This window comes from Portunus trituberculatus, chromosome 32 (genome assembly GCF_017591435.1).
Source record: "Portunus trituberculatus isolate SZX2019 chromosome 32, ASM1759143v1, whole genome shotgun sequence".
NCBI classification, from domain to species: Eukaryota; Metazoa; Arthropoda; class Malacostraca; order Decapoda; family Portunidae; genus Portunus; species Portunus trituberculatus.
Genome location: NC_059286.1, coordinates 4,103,182 through 4,118,183, shown reverse-complemented (window position 1 = coordinate 4,118,183; position 15,002 = coordinate 4,103,182). Strand labels below are relative to the sequence as shown.

The 15,002-nt window shown below is 41.4% G+C and overlaps 2 protein-coding genes across 4 annotated transcripts in view; one reads left to right on the top strand and one right to left on the bottom strand.

The window, feature by feature from the left end:
• LOC123511896 overlaps positions 1–15,002 on the bottom strand; it is a 52,835-nt gene that overhangs the window by 7,122 nt on the left and 30,711 nt on the right. The window contains exons 1-5 of one of the 3 annotated variants that reach the window (XR_006676977.1): positions 4,479–4,616; positions 3,619–3,764; positions 3,096–3,255; positions 2,816–2,942; positions 594–689 (exon numbers count right to left, since the gene is read on the bottom strand). Coding sequence is in view for 1 of the 3 variants with exons in the window: in XM_045267969.1 (XP_045123904.1) it covers positions 594–689; positions 3,619–3,764; positions 4,811–4,817 (249 nt within the window). In the remaining 2 variants the exon portion in view is untranslated. Of the gene's footprint in view, positions 1–593; positions 690–2,815; positions 2,943–3,095; positions 3,256–3,618; positions 3,765–4,478; positions 4,617–4,810; positions 4,903–15,002 lie in introns of those variants that run through there. The other 2 variants (XR_006676976.1, XM_045267969.1) reach the window with 2 other exon arrangements.
• The window catches only part of LOC123511892 (mucin-5AC-like), a 32,737-nt gene continuing 30,271 nt past the window's right edge, over positions 12,537–15,002 (top strand). Inside the window, exon 1 of the mRNA XM_045267960.1 lies at positions 12,537–12,671. Coding sequence (XP_045123895.1) covers positions 12,648–12,671 — 24 coding nt within the window. The 5' untranslated portion in view covers positions 12,537–12,647. The remainder of the gene's footprint in view (positions 12,672–15,002) is intronic.

Below are 15,002 nucleotides of genomic sequence, written 5' to 3'. Positions count from 1 at the left end.
CAGTGTAGATTAGCAATTTTACTTAATTACAGATTGCTTAGGCATGAATACATTTAATCCAATCACTATATCTCTTAATATCTTGTAAGACAATCAAAGCAAGTAATTTTTTTTTTTTTCTTTATGTCAGATGGGAAAACTGACAAAAGCCACTAATGAGTGGAAGCTTAACAGTGCTTCCCATACTCTTCAAATTGCCTACAGGTGCTACAGGCCAGGACATAAAAAATAAATAAACAAAAAGCCCAGTAGTTGCCAGTCCCTGAGCAGGTGCAAGGGAGTTAGCTAGGAGATAAATGTCTTCAAACTTCCCTCTTAAGTGAACTCAAGTCATAAAAAGATGGAAATATAAAAGCTGGCAGGAAGTTCCTGAGTGTACCAGAAAAAGCTATGAATAATTGAGGGTACTGGTTAACTCTTACATTAGAGAGATCAACAAAGGAGTAGTGATGAGGAAGAAAGTTTTGCAAAGCAAGGAGGGAAGAGGAGATCGAGGTATGCAGCTGAACATGATTTAGATAAAAAAAAACCTTTAGATGTAGATAGAAAAGTTTCAAATGTCAAGCAATCCAAAGAGGCATTATTAAACTTACTGGGCCAGAGGAGGCTGAATGAGAGGCAGATGGTGGGCCAGAATCTGAAGTGTTTTCACAGCTGGTGTCTCTTGCACTGTCCATTTCTTGCAGAGCCTAGGAATAAAAGAAAAGCTACAGTTGTGTACTAAAGTGTAATACACCAGCTTGATAGTATTTATACAAGCTAAATATTTCTCATATATTAAATGACACTGTAAAAGCACTTTAATTTGGGCCCAAACAATGTTAAATTCATAATTTCTTACCCCAACCACATGAAATGTTGCCTCCTAGCCTAACTCTGGATTGTAACTATGAGTGAAGTCAGTAATCATGACCTAGTGGTCCCTCACTACCTGTGGCACCTCATCTCCTCCCGGGACTTGTGGACCATTACACTCTTAGAACATTAATTCCCACCAGACTATTACAGGGGATATTAGCAAGAATATTAGGCATTTTATGATAGTGGCAAAGTACAACCATTATTCTGGGTAAAAACAGATGTGAAAAAGAGATTAAAAAAAATAGATGTGAAAAAGAGACCATAAATAAGTATATAAGATGCTGCATGGGTGGAAAGAAAGCCTCTGCAGAATGTGGAGAGAAGAAAGGAGCTAGTGAGAGTGAGAATCCTGCCTCAGAAAAGTGTATCATTTGAATAGAAATTCTTAATTTCAGTTTCCTATGGGGAAATGAGGTTCAGAAGATACTGTGCCCGCAAAGAAAAAGTTCCCACAAAAAATGCAAGTGAAATGTTCCCACACAATTAGAGGTGAACTTTATGTTTGCAGTCCCAGCCATACAATTTGGGGGAGAAGCTTGTGGTGGCATGAGTCACACTGGCCCTCCTCCCTCCACTATTTGTCCACACCTAAAGTGCCAGTGTGCTCCCTGACCCCAGTAAGAGAAGGTGTATGTTACCTTGCTCTTTTGTGGCTGAGCACACGAAACTTGCATTAAATTTGGATCCCTACCAAATGACTCCAGCTGATCACAATGGGGCATAAGAAGCTCAACATGGAGGAAAAGATCCATGCTCTCACCCTATTGGAGCAAGGAATGCCTGGGAAATGTGTGGCGGAGGAACGGAGTGTTAACAGACGATCCATTTACAGACTGAAAATAGAGGCACCCAAGCTCGGACCCAACACCACACCACCAGAGAAACCAGGCTCTGGGGGCAAGAGGAAGACTACTCCTAAGACCGACTGCATCCTAAAGTGTGAAGTAAAGAAGAATCCATCCAAAACAGCAGCAGAATTAAAAAATAACCACCATGAGCTAAAGTCATGATCCCCACCATTAAACATCGCCTCCAAAAGAGCCTTAAACTGCCCTGTCATCATGCCGTCATGAAACCTCTGCTCATGGAAAGGATGATGAAAAAAAAATTGCATTTGCAAAGAAATAGAAGAACTGGACACCAGAGCAGTGGAAAAAGGTCATGTGGAGCAATGAGAGCACCTTCCAACTCGTCAGGATGGACTCCAAAGTGGTGAGGAGACCCAGTGATTGTGTCCCGGTATGACCCCACAGTACACGATTAAGACCGTGAAACACCCAGATAGTGTTATGGCGTGCAGATGCTTTAGTGGTGCAAAGGGCAAGGGTGGACTGTATTTCCTCCCAAAAAACATTACAATGAAGGCAAACAACTACACTGAGGTGCTGAGGGAACATTTGCTTGTTACGTAGGAAATTCATGGGTGTGAATTTTTAATGCAAGATGGTGCCCCATCCCACAGGGCCAAAAATGTGAAAATTTTCCTGGCAAACAATAATATATTCCTTTATTTGAGTGGCCTGGTAATTCCCTCGACCTTAACCTGATAGAAAATCCCTGGAACATGACAACAGATGAGGTGGAAAAGTGTTGGCCCAACTTTATCCCCAAAGCTGAATGAGGATCTAAAAAAGTTGTGGGTTAACTATGGAGGCTTCTTATTTTGAAAAACTAGCCACATCCATGCCTGAAAAATTTAAAATGGTGCTGAAGTACAAACAGAATTTGACTAAATACAAGATGTACACATATGAAAGCAACAAAAGAAATGCAAGTTATACTTTTATGTATTTTTATCCAAAAAACATAGAGGGAACTTTTCTTTTGCAGTGGCTGTATATTTGGTCGTAACTTTAGGACTTTCTTCTTTGTAGAAGTACCTACAATAAAATATTCTTTTTTTTACATATTTCAATTGACAGTTAAATTTAAGAAATCAGAAATTTCTACTCACCACAAAGTAAGAGACTCGTATTTGCCATACCAGCTACCAGCATGCAGTCAGGAAGAGTCCACCAGTGTCCTCACAGTCCTCATGACTAAAGGTGCCACTAATTCTGGCTTGAATTCATCAAACAAGTCTGCCACCATAAAATATAAAACAGTAACATGAATGCAAAAGGTAAGAATTTCAATGTTCAAAGGGCAACAAAACTTCTCAAACAAAACAATTTGTTGCTTTATATCAGCTACCATAGTCACATTACATTACAAGTGCAGAAAACTTAATGAACCTCTGGGGGGAGGCACGCCAGTCACCAGGAGAAAGGATGCCCTCTGTCACGCGTGACGGGAACAATGGTGCTGCGGTGGTTGCCTGTACATTTAAGAACTTTTGACCTTCAATGGACAATGTGTTAAATGCTCAGGCCCAGCAATCCCAGCTTGGCAGCACTGAGGAGGACACAGGCTACATTATAGTGACATAATGCCTGTCTATACTAGGGGTTCTCAACCTGGGATTTGTGAACCCCCAGGGGTTCACAAACCCCAGGGACTGCAGTGCAGTCCCTGCACTGCAGATTGAGTTAGTGTCATCACTAAATTACTATTCTATTTGATATCAGATTACTGGGGATTCAGGTAGATGATCTTATAAGTTATAACTCAAGGGTTTCTTAATGAAGAAAAAGGTTGACAACTCCTGGTCTATCCTATCAATCCAATCACTGAAAAAATACAATGAACTAAAATGCAAAGCACTCTTTTCTTTCATAATCATCTCTTTGATAGTTGAAGGGTGCGAGTGAAGCTGACCTGTAATTGGCCAGTCCAAAGTTGCCCAATATGCCTGATGTGGACACTGTCATGATGATGCAGCCAACTTCTGCTGCTTCGTGACACAAGGAAGGCTGCTCTTGTCACCCTGAAGGAGCCTCGAAGGTGGATCTGCTGTACCAGATCTGTGTGGGACAAGTTGTGGTTGAAGAGTACCAGTCCACCAATCAAACAATACTGAGAGAGAGAGAGAGAGAGAGAGAGAGAGAGAGAGAGAGAGAGAGAGAGAGAGAGCGAGCATAATGCAAATTTGTGGTGATTATCATGGTACAGTATTTATCAAACTAGAATAGTAATAAACAGCAGAATGGTAGTATTTAAGGAGGCCCCGTTATAGCTTGAAATAAAAAGGAACTCCAAATGGCAAAATGTAAGTTTTGGCAGTATAAAAGGCCCATATATACGCCATAAAATACCACTAAACGCCTCATTTACCAAACAGAAAAAAAAAAGGTAAAACTACAGAACCACTGCTCCCCCCTTTCCTCTCCCCTCCCCCCTTCTCCCACCCCAACAAGCTTGGGGGACTGTGGGGAATCGGGGGTTTTGGGGGGGGGAGCCAAGAGGCGAGATATGGCAATCCAAAAAAATCTAAGGACAAAAACCTAACCAAACGGAACCTAACCTAACCGGGAGGGCTGTGCCCCCCCAGACCCCCCTACAACACTAACGTAACATAAACCTAACCTAATGTGACCCCCCTGCAACACTAACCTAACCCTAACATAAACCTAACCTACCGTATCCTTGCTTTGGGGCAGTTTCTCTCCCCCCACACCGGTTCTCTTATAGCTCCACACAATATGCCCTACCTCTACCAATACCCCTCCTCACAATACCTTAATGAAAGGATGAAGGTCCTGGCTGGTCCTCTTCTCCATTGTACACTGATTTGCATCGCAGGAGCGATGATTTCCCAGTAATCAAATTCGCAACCTTTACAACTATGGTGGCCATGACTGAACTGCGAACACAGATGTCTCTGACTCTGTGCACCTGTCTGCCCAGCTGTGCCCCGCCTTCGAATTCATAAAGCAAATTCCCATTGGCGCAGCTCGTGGTGTTAAGAGGTGGTGGCACGTCATTGGACAAAAGAACTACAGACACAATAAGAATCCTATTTACCAGTTACCCACAAACCCCAGCTATAAACAAATGCAAGTCAGTGTACTGCTCATTTCCGAGTGTGATGGAGCTCCGTGGCTCGCCGCAGCTTGCTGGACTTGTAGAAAACTCGCCGAACACACCACATTTGAAGGCTTGTGTACGACACACTAAGGCCGAACACTCACCAAAACTCTCACTGACGGTAAACACGTTACGTATACTGCACTGTGCTATACGTATTATACAGATCGGCGTGGAGCAGTGATTCTAGAGAAGAATCATACACTTCCTAATTCTTTCCTGTTATTATTACTTATTTTCATCATTTTCGTGTCAATATTACGTAGTATTTAACATTTCCGTGCCATTATTCATCATTTTCGTGTCAATATTACTTATACTTTTTGTCATCACTAAGGGCAAAAAGAAAAGTTAAATATTCCTGTAATAATTTTTTTCTTTTCATTTTTTTCTTGTCAATATTTATTTTGGTGGTCTTTCATTTTGTAAACTGTAAAGTGTTAGGTATCGCAGTGAGTAAAAAAAGAAAAAAAAAAAAAGTTGCACCCAGGTTTCATTAAGGTTCCCATAAAATACTACGTTTTCACTTATACATCTCTGCGTCACTTCCCTTCTTGTTTCTTCTAACAAAACACGCGTGGGAATAAATACTAAAGTTAGTCAGAAAGTTAAACAGAATAATGATTAATCAAATAAGTTACTAAACACATTGAGAAACCAATAAACGAGTTACATCCAGATTTGATCGAGTTCGATGAAAAAAAAAAATCCCCGTTTCTTTGACACTTGTCTGGTCCTCATTCGTTCCCCAAACCTCTCTCTCTCTCTCTCTCTCTCTCTCTCTCTCTCTCAGGTAGCAGCAATGACTATTTGACCTAGCAGTAACAATAATAGCTAATGCCAAACTTTTCATGCCTAAACTAACTTGGTACTCACTCTCCCTTGCTCTCTCCTGCTCTTCGCGTCCCGTCGTAGTGTTAAATCCAAGAAGTTGACGAAATAATAACAATGTTTTCAACACTGATGCAACACAGCACTCCACCCCATCAATGTCCAGCTAACAATAACGCTCTGGACAGTGCTGCCACTCTTGATTTTATAAAAAACCAAGAATCATCGGTAAAATACTCCAAGATGAACTAAAAAAAAAACCCAAGATGGCCGTTTATATATTAAAACTCAAAATACAAACTCTTTCTTACCTTAATATGCATACACCTGAAGTGGGGGTTCCTCATCACTGTCGTCATCATCAGGGTCAGGTGAATGCAGAGTTGCCATTTCCACTTTTGAGCACATATCCTTGTAGCGCTGATGGCATTTTCCAGTTTTCAAGTCGCTAAGCAGTACTTTTGAATGGTCGACGCAGACAATGCGGCGCCTGTATTCTGACGAGAATGGTACGTGTAGTATATGACAAAGCAATGTTTCGCGCCCGTATTCTGACAAGTATGGTTCGTGTAAAACAAGAAGGCCAAAACGCTGCGCACTGTTATTCTGACGAGTTACACATGAGTTACGTGAGTAACGTGACGATGAACGAGATAAATACATAAAAGAACAGGAACGGCAAATCAGTTGGGAAAATTTGTCTAACATAATATTCGAACAATCCTACGGAAACAGTTTAGTCAGGTCTGACTCCGTTTGGCTCAGCAGAGGTGTCCGAATCTCAAACCCAACGACTTCAGTCGACAATATAGTACATTTATAATTTACACTGACGAAAATATGTAATGTTATTTACATAAATATTGTTTTTTTCCTATTATTATCACTATGTATACGTATTTTATTTCATTAAATATCTGATACTGGAGGAAATGGGGAAAAATACATGAATTTCATTGCCATGACCAAAAAACCAAGATTTCCTGAATTTAACTGAAAAAAATCCAAGACTCCAAGCTTGGAGCAGAAAAACCAAGATCTAGTAGAAAAATCCAAGGAGTGGCAGCACTGGCTCTGGAGAACCGAAAATTAAGGTGTTTCGTGGGTTTCAATCTGTGTCGATGCTTTGGTTCTGTCTCCAGTTTGTCTCGCCTCCTTTCCTTTTCATTTTTTCTCCTTTCTTTCTCATCTCTTCAATATCTTTCCTTAATTCTCATCTATTTAATCTCTTTCCTTCATTCTTATCTCTTTAGTTTCCATCCTTCACTCACTCATTCATTCAGCCTTGTATTTTCAAAAGCTTCGTGGTTTCAAAAGTTTTAAGAGAAGCAGAAACGGCCCTGTCGCCCCTCCCTTCCCTCCCTCCCTCCCTCTCTCTCTCTCTCTCTCTCTCTCTCTCTCTCTCTGGCAAGGCTAAAGAAAAGAGCTTCAAATTTATTCCAGTATAACCTTTACTTAAACAGAGAAAGAGGTATGGAGGAGGAGGAGGACGAGGAGGTTCTTGAAGGGAAGGAAAAAAGAAGGAAGATGAGGTGAAGAAGGAAGATAAGGAGTTAGTTATATAGTGGTAAATGAGAAAATGATAAAGACAAAGGAGAAGGCGGAGATGCATTTATCTCTCCTCGGGTCACCCGTTGTTGTTATTTACTGCTATTGTCTTTGCTATCAATATTCACGACTTTGGTATAACACTGGCTTTGAAAATAACTGAACGAGCTAACACACACACACACACACACACACCATAAAGCAGCTCGCTACCAAACAAGCTAATTTTTGTGGGTCGTAGGCTCGTTTACCACTCACCAGCCTATTCTTGTCATGGCGTTGGTCACCATTATATTGTCATCCTTATTTATATAATTTATATATTGAAAAAAAGTTATTCATTAGTTTAAGAGTATCACACATTCACTCATTATTAATCGCTATGGAAATATGATCATGTCTCCGTTGTGCTCCTCCGATCACAATCTCATTTCTGTATCTTGTCCTATTTTTCCAATCCCTCCGCAGGATCCCCCAAAGCGAAGGTGCCTCTGGCGTTTTGCCTCTGCCAGTTGGGGGGGGACCTGAGGAGATATTATGCTGATTTTCTCTGGAATGATTATTGCTTCCGTGTCAGAGACCCATCTCTTTGTGCTGAACGCATAACGGAGGTGTTAGTATATGGCATGGAGGCGTACATTCCTCATTCTTTTTCTCAACCTAAACCTTCTAAACCTTGGTTTAACTCAGCCTGTTCTCGTGCTATACATGATAGAGAGGTTGCCCACAAAAGGTACTTGAGCCTTCCATCTCCTGAATCTCATGCACTTTATATCTCTGCCCGGAATCATGCCAAGTCTGTTCTTCAACTTGCCAAACACACTTTCATAAATAGGAAATGTCAAAATCTTTCAAACTCAAACTCTCCTCGTGACTTCTGGCATCTAGCCAAAAACATCTCAAATAACTTCACTTCTTCATCTTTCCTCCTTTATTTCATCCTGATGGCACCACTGCCATCTCTTCTGTCTCTAAAGCTGAACTCTTTTCTCAAACCTTTGCTCACAACTCCACCTTGGACGATTCTGGGCTTGTCCTCCTCTCCTCCTCCCTCTGACTATTTCATGTCTACAATCAAAATTCTTCGTAATGATGTTTTCCATGCCCTTGCTGGCCTAAACCCTCGGAAGGCTTATGGACCTGATGGGGTCCCTCCTATTGTTCTCAAAAACTGTGCTTCTGTGCTTGCACCTTGCCTGGCCAAACTCTTCCAACTTTGTCTATCGACTTCTACCTTTCCTTCCTGCTGGAAGTTCGCCTACATTCAGCCTGTTCCTAAAAGGGTGACCGTTCTAACCCCTCAAACTACCGTCCTATAGCTTTAATCTCTTGCTTGTCTAAAGTTTTTGAATCTATCCTGAATAGGAAGATTCTCAAACATCTGTCACTTCACAATCTTCTGTCTGATCGCCAGTATGGCTTCCGTCAAGGTCGCTCTACTGGTGATCTTCTGGCTTTCCTTACTGAGTCTTGGTCATCCTCTTTTAGAGATTTCGGTGAAACTTTTGCTGTTGCGTTAGACATATCAAAAGCTTTTGATAGAGTCTGGCATAAACCTTTGATTTCAAAACTGCCCTCCTACGGCTTCTATCCTTCTCTCTGCAACTTTATCTCAGGTTTCCTTTCCGACTGCTCTATTGTTGCTGTGGTAGACGGCTACTGTTCTTCTCCTAAACCTATTAATAGTGGTGTTCCTCAGGGTTCTGTCCTGTCTTTTTTTTTTTTGCCCATGGCTGGCCCTCTTCCCTACGTAAAAAAAAATATCACTGCCGCCGCTGTGGCCGGGGATGTGGCCTGATTTAACGATGACCAGCTGGGCAGGCAGACGTCTTTACTACAGTGTGCAGAGATTAGGGAAAGAAAGTGGAGAAACACAGAAAATAAATAGTAAAAGGTCACTGAAATGAAGAATGGATATACTCGTATGTCTTCTCAGAATGTACTGGTAGAAGATATTATTATAATAGTGGATGGGAAGTAGTAGTAAAGATTGCAAGGAAGTGAAGGGAAGGGTTGGAGGATTAACGGAGGACGCACGTACAATAAGTATTGTGCGTATTTTGTACGAAGAGGAGTAAAGGCAAGGAAAATTAACCCCTTCAGTACTGGAACACATTTTTACCATGAGTTTTGGGCATGATAAGACAATTTTATTTACATTAGGAAAAATATATGGAGGTCAGAAGATTAATGGTCAGGATCTTTACTATTTTAATACCCTTGTAAGTTTCTGAAGCTGTATAAAATCACCAAATAGTAACAGAATGAATATAAAAACGCGTCATGGTATTGAAGTGGTTAAATATAGCTATTCAATTTTTCAATTCCTCTCCTACTTCCTCTCTCCCTTTCTTCACTTCCTCTTCAGCTCAGTCTTGTTACTTAAACTGATTCTAAATTATATTATTTATCATAATGCTGGGTATTATGTGCAAAGAGGATTTTCATGTTTCTACAAAAGTTATCCATTAACAGTAAAAACAATTCGTAGAGAACGATATTCTTTTAAGGGTAACTATTTTTTTTTCTTCGATGCTTAAAATAATGCAACAGCCTTAAAAAACTGCATCGTTCATCATCAGCATCTATGATTCCACTGCATGACAAGACCTTCCAGCCTACTCCACCTGTTCGTCCGTTTGTTCCAAGCGATCCCAGCAACACTCACCCGTACATCTTGCAATAACACAAAACTTCACATTAATTAATATACAAAATAAATCCTTCTTTACTAGTTATTCTCTTAATTGTGAAAGTAAGTATATTTAAACAATGAAAGTATTAGTACCAAAAGTCATCAGCCTTACCAAAAAGTACAAATAAACACAAGATGAATATATAACACGACAAGGAAAGACATTGCGTGTGAGTGTGTGACAAGGAAAGACATTGCAATATTTTCTTCACTGATAGATATAACCTTCCCGACACACACACACACACTGACACAGACACACACACACAGACACACACATACAAGTACCTACATACATTAATAGCAAGTGAGTAAGACGAGAAAATAAAACGGAAAACCAGTAAATCTTGATAAACACAAGGAGGCAAGGAAGGAGATTCAACTTTTCACTTAATATATTCTCTTATTTCACCAGACAGGTCCCGGCTCGGGGTCTGCGAGAGGCGGCTGCTGCGAGGCTCCGGGAGACAGACAGGGCGGAACGAGACAGAGAGACGCACGACTTTCTTGTTACTTAATTAATAGTGCGCGGGTGGTAGCGGGTGGTGGTGGTGGTGGTGGTGGTGATGGTGGTTTTACTGTAATATTTTCTGACTTTTGTGTTTAATGATTATAGAAAGATTTGGCTGCGACTGCTATTACTGACACAGTATAAGCTACTACTACTACTACTACTACTACTACTACTACTACTACTACTACTACTACTACTTTGCTACTACTACTACTACTACTACTACTACTACTACTACTACTACTACCTACTACAACTACTACTACTACTACACACATCGAATTAGTAAACTTGAAACGCAGTAAACGAAACCAAACAAACACCGACTCTCTCTCTCTCTCTCTCTCTCTCTCTCTCTCTCTCTCTCTCTCTCTCTCTCTCTCTCTCTCTCTCTCTCTCTGAAATGGACAAGACAAACAGGAAATACTCACACACACACACACACACACACACACACACACACACACAGTGGTTAGAGCGCTGGCCAGAGGACCGGGGTTCGATTCCCCGGCCGGGTGGAGATATTTGGGTGTCTCCTTTCACGTGTAGCCTCTGTTCACCTAGCAGTGAGTAGGTACGGGATGTAAATCGAGGAGTTGTGACCTTGTTGTCCCGGTGTGTGGTGTGTGCCTGGTCTCAGGCCTATCCGAAGATCAGAAATAATGAGCTCTGAGCTCGTTCCGTAGGGTAACGTCTGGCTGTCTCGTCAGAGACTGCAGCAGATCAAACAGTGAAAACACACACACACACACACACACACACACACACACACACACACACACACACACACACACACACACACACACACATGTAACTTGAGCATAATAATAACACTCATGAAAATACTAAACATAACTCACACAATCCTACCGCGACCATTCACTGCCCAGCGTCCTCTTGCGGCTCTTTCAGCCCGACAAACGTCCCCTTTACCTCTCTGTGCTGTAAATACCAAGAGAGAAAGAGAAAGGGAGGCGGGAAGCAGAGAAGTAAAGGAGGGAAGTGGCAAGATGGCAGAAATGAAGGGGATGACACGTGGAAAGGAGAAAAAAGAAAGATAGGAGGGAGAAAGGAGGACATGACATGAAATGAGATCAGAAGGAGGAATGAAAGGGGAAAGAGAAAAGGGTGACAGGAGGAAAGGAGATGACGAAGGAAGAGAAAACAAAGAGAAAAATTTGGAAGGAGAATTGGGGAGATGAATAAACAAGGAAAAGGGAAGGGAAAGAAAAAAAAAGAAGAGAAAGGAGGAGGAGGACAAGAGGAAGAAATGGAGAACGGAAAAATGAAAGAAGGTTGAGAAAATAAGGCCAAACTAAAAGAGAGAAAAGATGGAAAAAAGACGATAAACAAAAGGAAATATAAAGGAATGATAAAGCTTGGAAGATGGAGAGAGGTGAATAAAAGTGTTAAAAAGGAAGGTAAAAGATGGAAGGAATGGGATAGGAGAGGAGAGGGGAAGGGAAAGGGAGGCGGAGGAAGGAAGGGGAAGAGGAAATGATGATAGAGGAGATTAGATGATGAGCGATGGAGGAAGAAGGAGAGAGAGAGAGAGAGAGAGAGAGAGAGAGAGAGAGAGAGAGAGAGAGAGAGAGAGAGATAGTTAATGGAAGAGAGAAAGAGATAAACATGGATGAGAGAAAAGAAGATGATGAAAGAAGAGGAAAAAAGAGATAAGAGAAAAAAGAAGAAGAGGGAGAAGGATGCATATGTACCAGGGAGAGAGAGAGAGAGAGAGAGAGAGAGAGAGAGAGAGAGAGAGAGAGAGAGAGAGGAAAGGGGACATATATTCAGCAAGTAACCGCCAGTTTAGTTGGAATGTCAACAACGCAGAATGTCCAAGCATGCCTCTTCACCTTATTATTATTATTATTATTATTATTATTATTATTATTATTATTACTTTTATCCTTATCATTATCATTATTATTATCATTACTATCATCAAAGGTCTACACACACACACACCTTTACCTGTTCTTTCATTAAATTTACGCACGTGTCTAAGATAAACCAAAATGTGTGTGTGTGTGTGTGTGTGTGTGTGTGTGTGTGTGTGTGTGTGTGTGGGGGTGAGTCACAGAGCTGGCAGGCGAGGAAGGGAGAGGAGAGCAGGGAGAGGAGAGTAAGAGGAGGGAGAGAAGAGTGAGAGGGGCAGGGCAGCTTGGAGTTGGCGGGCACGCAATCCACCTCCCAGTCTACAACGTGAGTGAGAGGTGCCTACACCCCGCCATGCGTCTCTACACCCCGGCCAAGGTGTGTTGCTCCCCTCCCTCACCCCTACGCACCCCTGCCTCCCCCTGTGTCCCCTGTGTGCCTCCCCTGGGGCTGCACTATACACTGTACTTCACTTGTATCTTTACTTTGTGGTGTTGTGGTGTTGTGTAGAGGAAATGCTGTGGTGTGAAGGGTGTGTGTGTGTGTGTGTGTGTGTGTGTGTGTGTGTGTGTGTGTGTGTGTGTGTGTGTGTGATTTCCCGTCGTTCATGTGTCTTTATCATTCACTCGCTCGTTTGTATCTCTCTCTCTCTCTCTCTCTCTCTCTCTCTCTCTCTCTCTCTCTCTCTCTCTCTCTCTCTAATCACATTACACTCATAACCTTCCCTTACCTCCTTACCACCACCACCACCACCACCACCACCACCACTCCTTCTCAATTCATCTCGTACTGTTTATATCCTCGGAACTTGATAAGACCGAGCTGAACATTTATCCCTGTCTACCTGTCCTTCCCTCTATCATCTAATCAATCCTTGTCATTACGATCAGTCGATTAGACGCACGTACACATCAAAGGAGGAGAAATCCCATTAATCTCTTCACTGTCATTCTTAACAAAAAAATAATAAAATAAAAATCTCCTCTCTCTCGTTTTCCTTCCTTCTTTCCTTCACCTTTGAATCTGCGAAGACTACGTTATATTATATTCCTTCTTTCTATGTGTTTGTGTGCATTAAAAATTTTACGCTAATCATTTCCGTTCAGTTTCGTTTCGTTCATGACATTAGTTACTGAACAGCGCCAAGCATTTAAATGGGGGATAGGGAAGAGGAAGAGGATAAAGGGATGAGGGGAAGGGGACAAAGTGAGTGGTATGAGTAGAGAAGGTCATGGGAGGGAGTGAGGGGAGAAGAGACGTCAGAGAAAGATATGCCATTTGAAAAGGAAGGAAGGAAGAGGAAGAGAAGAAGAGATGAGGGAGAGAAGAGGAAGGGAGGGAGAGAAGTAATAGAATGATATGACGTTTGAAAATTAAGGAAAGAAATAAGATAGGAGGAAGAAATGAAGACGGGAGAGGAAGGGAACTAGAGAAAGGAGAAGAGAGAAAAGGAAAATGAAGCGAAAGGAAGAAGAGGGAGAGGAGGGAGGAAGAGAACTTATAATATATTGTTTGAAAATAACGAAAGGAAAGAATACAGGAAAAGGAAGATAACTAGTGAAGGAAGAGGAAAGGGAAGGAGGAAGAGGAGGAGAAAAGATGGAGAGACGTAATAGAACGATATGACATTTGAAATTAAGGAAGGAAAAAAGATAATATGAGAAAGGGAAGAGAAGAGGAGAGGAAGAGAACTAGTGAAGGGAGAGGGAGTAAAGGAGGAGGGAAAGAAAGAGAAAAATATAAATGACGTTTCAAAAGGAAGAGAGGAAGAAAGGAGCCGGGAAGGAGGGAAGGAAAGAAGGAAAGGAGAGAAACGATAACAAAGAGATGAGAAGACATGGAAGAAAGAGAGAGAGAGAGAGAGAGAGAGAGAGAGAGAGAGAGAGAGAGAGAGAGAGAGAGAGAGAGAGAGAGAGAGAGAGAGAGAGTACACACAATGACACAAACACAAAGCAAGAGAAAGAAAAAATGAATACCAAATAACCTAAAATAAAATTCCTGTAAATAATTAAACATGAATCTGATTAATATTCTCCCAGATCATATTGGTGTTTACCTGGCGAAGGTAAACACAGGTGGTGCCTCTGATGCCACCCCGCTAAGGTCACCAGGCCGGCGTGACTCACTACCGCACACGTGAATTGAAACCAGGTCATGAGTTGCTGCTGTTGTTGTTGTTGTTGGTAGAGGTGGTGGTGGTGGTGGTGGTGGTGGTGGTGGTGGTGGTGGTGGTGGTATTGTTGATCTTTTTCTTGTTATTGTCGTCTCTTATCGTTGTTATTATTGCTATTCTCCTATTACTCTTTCTCTTCCTAATCCTCTTTTTGTTCCTTCTCCTCCTCCTCCTCCTCCTCCTCCTCCTCCTCCTCTTCCTCCTTCTCCTTCTCTTCCCTTTTCTAATTCTATTTTTCTTTTTTTCTGCTTCGAATTGTAAAAGAGGATAATTTTTCATTCGGAAGGACTTAAATATAATTCCTTTCTTCTGCAAATTATTACCATTATCATCATCATCATCATCATCATTATTATTATTATTATTATCATCATCATCATTGTTATTATTGTCATTATTATTATTGGCGTTACTGCGCTTTATTTCTGGATTACACATAATTCTTTAATTTCTTTGATTTCAGTTTTTCTCTCTCTCGTATTTTCGGTCATAATCTAGAGTCATTTTTTTCCCTCTCTGAAAATTTATGCCCATTC